The sequence below is a fragment of the Crocuta crocuta genome, unplaced genomic scaffold (assembly GCF_008692635.1).
Source record: "Crocuta crocuta isolate KB4526 unplaced genomic scaffold, BGI_CrCroc_1.0 scaffold110, whole genome shotgun sequence".
NCBI classification, from domain to species: Eukaryota; Metazoa; Chordata; class Mammalia; order Carnivora; family Hyaenidae; genus Crocuta; species Crocuta crocuta.
Window position 1 is genome coordinate 2,411,045 of NW_027527386.1, and position 5,539 is coordinate 2,416,583.

A 5,539-nucleotide genomic window follows, 5' to 3' on the forward strand; every position below is an offset into this window, starting at 1 on the left:
GGCTGAGCCTGAGCAGCCGGGAAGTATAGATGGGGAGGGGGTGGCCCAGGGGTGCGTCGGGGCCAGGAAGAGGCCTGCGGAGGAGCAGAGCCTCGCGCCACTGCCGTTATCTTAAACCCACAGCCGCACAGACAGAACCAGGGAGCACACAAAGGCAAGGGTGCCCGGGACACTGGCCCCGGGGCCGCCTGGCACGCGCCCTCTCTCCTCTGAAGGGGAGCCTCCCACACCTCTGACACCCCCTGGCAGTCAGCCTGGAGCCCTGCGGGGAAGAGGGGAGAAGACAGAGGCAGGGGCACCCGTGCCCCTAAGCCCTGCGTGGCTGTGTTGTGTCCGTGCCCATTTTCACGTCTGAGTCCATCTCGTTTCCTTTGGGAGACATGTGATTTCCGCGTGCAGTTCTGCCAGCCTCTCCCCACAAAGCCGTGCTCTTGGACAAGTGGACCCTTCCCACCCCAGCCCTGCCACCCCCATCACCTGGCCTCATCACCCCCAGGGATGTCTCCCAGACCAAGGGCTCTCCCTGCCCAGTGTCCAGAGGAGACGCTGCTCTCTGCGCTGCCCCCTTTGGGACACGCGAGTCCGTTCGGGCGCCAAGAGAGCCCCGCATTCCCCAGGAGCCTGTTTCCCGTAAATCCAGAAGCATCCCCAGGAGAGCACACTTGTCCTGGTCCAGCCCCCAGAGCCCCCTCCCTGCAGGCAGGGTGGCTCCCTGGGGAGGGGCACGCCTGAACAGGTCAGTGGGTCGTCCGAGCCTTGCTAAATGCATGAGGGTCACAGAGAGCAGTTCTTTGAACCCTCATGACACTGGTTTGCGGTGTTACTGCGCCCGGGGTTTGCTGGTGGAGAATTGGGAGGTGTAGACGATGCAGAGACCTGCTGGCAGCCGTGCCCTGGGAGGCGCAGACGAGGCCCCAGGATCACCCTCCTCTCCAGAAATCGAGGATAGGCAGGGTGAGGGACAGCGGGGAGGGGTCTCGGCCCAGGCTCTGCTGGAGACCCTGCGCGCTGCGGCAGCGTCCGGGTGGGAGGCCAGCTGGCCCGAGTGCTGTCCTCTGAGGCACGGCGTCTTCTTTTCTGTCCCCACGGGGTCCAGGCCATGGAGCTGCTGGTGGAGAAGGCCCTGAGCAGTGCGAAGGGGCCCCTGAGCCCCGGGGGCGGCCTGAGGCGTGTCCTGGAGTGTGTAGCCTCGGGGATGCTCCTGGCAGGTCAGTCCGGAGGCCGGGGAGCCCAGGCGCACGCAGGGGTGTGGCTGGTGCGCATGTGGGGGCGGTGGGCGGGCCCTGCGTGGGACCCGCCCCGGCCGCTGCGTGCCCCCGGCCGCTGTGGTGGTCTCTTCACCCGGGTACTCTGTCCTTTGCCGCCCCCACCTCTCCTCGCCAAGACGGGCCTGGGCTCCAGGATCCTTGCGAGAGAGACCAGACGGACGCCCTCGGGCCCATGACCCCCCAGCAGCGCGAGGACATCACGGCCAGTGCCCAGGTAGGCCGGCCCGTGTGACACGCGTGGCTCCGAGTGGGCCAACTCCCACAGGCCAGACGTGGCACCCAGGTCCCTGCCCCGCACGGCAGCGCGGTGGACCCAGAAACAGTGTGGGGCTCCCCTCCCCCTCTCCTTCCCTTTGTGGAGACAGGTGGCCTGTGGGAGGGTGGCCTGTGGGTGACAGGGGCAGGGCCAGCCTGGCTCAGGACCCAGGCTGCCCCCGCGGGGAGGCACGTACACCCCTGGGGCCCTGCTGGCTGGGACTTTCCTGGCTGTCCTGCGGCCCGCGCCTCAGGGTGTGACAACACCAGCCATGGCCTCAAGCTCGGCCTGCACGGCCCCCCGCTGTGGTTTCCCTTTTGTTGGCAAGTGTATTTATAAGGTCTCCCCAAACCACGTGGGTCCTGGCGGTCATGAATCACCATTAATGGGAAGAGGCAAGTTGCTCAAGATAGAGCTGAGTGGCGATGGGGGACTCAGGGTCCCGGTGGAGGCTGGAAAGGGGCCGATGCCCAGGGCTCCCCCGGAGCATCCCGCCGTCAGCTGGCTCCAGCGCAGTGACCTCCTCAAGCCTGAGGCGCACCAGAGCTCCCTGGTTGCTGGGGGGGGCGGGGCGCACAGAGCGAGCGGCCAGCAGCGGGTGTCCTGACTGGCCGTCTGCCCCCAGCACGCCCTGCGTTTGTTGGCGTTCCGGCAGATCCACAAGATCCTGGGCATGGACCCTCTGCCGCCCCCCAAAAGCAGGCTGGGGGCGCGCTTCCGGAAGAGGCTGCGGGAGGCAGGTACCGAGGCCCAGAAGGGTGAGGTCCCCAGGAAGCAGGGCCGGCAGGGGGGAGAGGGGCCCTCGTGAGCAGCCTCCCTCTGGAGCCGACCCCCCGGCTCGTCCTCACCACAGCCGCTTCATCCCATCGCTGGACGCCGTGTTTTCCTTTCCAGAATGACCCGTGGGTTTCTTTAAAAACACTTGTGCTTAAATCCGCCTCGAAATCACATTATCCCTGGCGAGGGCTGCCTGGAGCAGCACCCAGCACCCCAAGGCCTGCCCCGCAGCGGGATAGAAGGGGCAGCACGGTGAAACATTGCTCGCCAGCTATGAGCTCCCCCCGCAGCCCACCAAGTGTGTGGGCTTCCAGAACGCTTCCCATAGATGCCCCAGCCCTACATGGACTTGAAATCACGGGGACAGGCCCAGGGGAGCCGGGGGGTGTGGGCCAAGCCTGAGGGCGCACCCAGGCCAGGTTCCCTGGGTCCTGGGCCTAGCCTGCCTCAAACACCCCCCCAGCCCCCCATCCTGGAGACGCCCCACCTCCAGAGCTCTGCAGGGCCTGAGCTGGCCTCTCCCTGGCCAGCGCCCACCCTCAGGGAGGTGGGGGGGGGCCGGTGGTGGTGAGGGTGCAGGCTGGGCGCGCCCCTGCCCCCCAGAAACGTCTGCGACCCTGAACCACCGAGTGCCTTCTACTTAAATCGGGAGCTGCTCTGTCACTCCTCATGCCCCACCCCCACCCCTGGTGCCCCGGGTCTGGGGTCCGCGCCTGGTGCAGGAGCACAGGTGGACGAGGGCCCCCCGTGCTCCAGCTTCCCTGCCAGCTGCTCCCCAGCACCAAAGGAGAAGGTCCGTCCTTGGACCAAGGCCATCTGTGGTCGGTCAGTTGATTCCTTCAGTTTCATTTCTTACTTAGGGGACAGTCTGAGTGTGGCTTCGTGTCTGACCCAAAAGTTTGAGTGGGCGGGGAATAAACAAATAACGTCTCATGGTGTGGACTGTGCAGTCCTTGCTTGGGGTCCTGGATTCCCCGTCCCGCCCTCCTGCCACCCCCTCAGGGCTCCGGGCGGGGGTACCCAACCGGCCAGCATTTCCCTCTGACACCCAGGCCGTGAGTGTGAACAGTGCACTGCCCAGAGGCTGCGCCCCCACCTGTTGGTCTCCAAGGTCATTCCCACCCCAGGGTGCCCTGGGGACCCTACCCAAGAAGCATTCATCTTGCACAGGCCCCACGACCACTCAGGGAGCCCGTCCTGGCCTGGTCCTGGAAATGACCATCATCGGGAAGGCTGGGGGCCCAGAGGGCTTCCTGGAGGAGGAGTTGGCCAAGCTGAGTTGGTGGGGAGCTCTCTGCCCATAGGTCCCCTATCAGGAGTTCTCCAGAGTTTTCCCAAATCCTCACTACAAACCTCGGGGAGTAGAGTGGGGTTCAGAGGGGGAGACGAGTCACCGCTGAGCTTCAAGCCCCCAGGGTGTCCCCAGGCAACGGGTGGGGGGTGTGGGCCTCCAGTGGGGGTGCACCCGTCAGAGCATGGGCTGGCTGCACCCAGACGAGGCCGGGGAGGTGGCCAGGACCCTGTTCTCAGTCCCTCAGGCAAGCGAAGCCCTGCTTAGTTCTCATGGGGGCGTTACCGACTGGAAACAGGAAGCAGCTGGCCAGTGCCTAACCACCACTACCTCCCTGGAGGGCCAGCCCCTCTCCTCTGCCCCCGCGGCCCCGGGTGCCCTTCCTGAGGGAGCGGCTCCCCGCCTCCTCCAGGCACCCCAACAATCCCTAGGAGTCAGAGCCAGCCCCTCAGCTGGTCCCGGCTGCGGCCACGGATGGGGCACAGGGAATGGGTCCGGGGGAGGGTCCTGACATTGTCCACCTCCTGCAGTGGTGGCTCTGCCATTTACCCAGTCCCCCAGGCTGACCACCACCACCACCAGGGAGTCCTCCTGGGTTCCTTTGTGCTTGAGGCCAAGCCATCACTGTCAGCACCACCTCTGCTTGCCACTCACAGTGGTACTCTGCTCCTTCGGCCCTCCAGCAGTGGGAGCTCATGATAAAATTCAGGAGACCCTCAAACCCCTACAAGGGCCCCCAAAAGCCCATCTGCCACCCTCTCCCTTTGTAACTCCCCTTCAGACCCACCAGGTGGTATTTTCTTTATATCACACATCACTGATTACAATGACGTGCCGCCTGCCTTCTCTCAGCGACATGAATCCCCTGTGGGCAGGAAGCACATCCGTTCTACTCACCGTGGTATCCCCAGGTCTAGAACACACCAAGCACATAGTAGTAGCTCAGTAAGTGTGTTACATGCTTGAAACTGTGCTCTGACACCCCAAGAGGAGTCTCACTGTCAGGAACGAGCCTCCTGGCAGCGAAGGTGCAGTCTGTTTCCACCGCATCCCAGGAGGCTTGTGATGGTTTGGGCACGGGCTCGTGCTGAGGCCGGGCCATGGCACGGAAGGATGCGGGAAGCCCCGTGTCCTGCTGCCGTGACCCGCACCCACGCGCCCACGGACCCACTTCCTCCTTCAGATCCCGGCAAGGGGCGGCTCGGGGCCACCTCATCACCCACGGGGCTGCTGCCCCCACCCCTGGCTCCTGGGGAGGACGGACCGTATCTTCACCACCAGGTGGTCTAAAGCCAGCCCTGCTGACGGAGTTAAATCTTTCCCCCTAGCAACTCCGAGGAAATCAAGCCGCTGGTTAGCGCAGCATCAGGTCCAGATCGGGTCCGTCTAGGCGCCTGAGCTCGCTGCCGGCCTGCAGGGCCGTCTCTCCTGATCTTTCCTCCCCAGCCCTCGTCCCACCAGCAGGGGACCCCGGAGCCGGCCGGGGGGCAGGCCGGGAGACCGGCGACCAGGCCCCCCGGAGCAGCATCCCTGGACCGCGGGCTGCAGGATGCTGGCAGGCGAGCCCGGTTGCTAGGAGACAGCGGTGAGTGTGGGAGGGATGACGTGGGCAGTGTGGGCGGGGCTGGGGCCGGACCTGGCAGGCAGTCCAGGGAAGACAAAAATGGAAGCCAGCTCCATCCAGAGTCCCTGAGAACACTGACACCCATGAACACCCGCTGCGTCCCTGGTTCCAAATAAGTCGCACCCCAGGGGCCCAGGGAGCATCCCCAAGGCTTTTGGGGGGAATGCCGGCTCCGTCTTCTCCCCGGTTGCCTCTTAATTTGGCTGCCGGGCCTGAGATGTTTCAGGTAAGCAGATTACGATTCTGCTGAGCGGACATGCTGGAGGCCCCGTGCTTCTCCTACGGTGGAGAAGGCAACCTGGGTTGGGGGGTAGTGCCCTGTC

The 5,539-nt window shown here is 65.0% G+C and overlaps 1 protein-coding gene across 1 annotated transcript in view; it reads left to right on the forward strand.

Annotated features, from left to right (window-relative positions):
* ZFR2 (zinc finger RNA binding protein 2) overlaps positions 1-3,234 on the forward strand; it is a 22,826-nt gene extending 19,592 nt beyond the window's left edge. The window contains exons 16-18 of the mRNA XM_077747279.1: positions 1,097-1,208; positions 1,385-1,482; positions 2,150-3,234. Coding sequence (XP_077603405.1) covers positions 1,097-1,208; positions 1,385-1,482; positions 2,150-2,332 — 393 coding nt within the window. The 3' untranslated portion in view covers positions 2,333-3,234. The remainder of the gene's footprint in view (positions 1-1,096; positions 1,209-1,384; positions 1,483-2,149) is intronic.
* Positions 3,235-5,539: the final 2,305 nt, after the last annotated feature.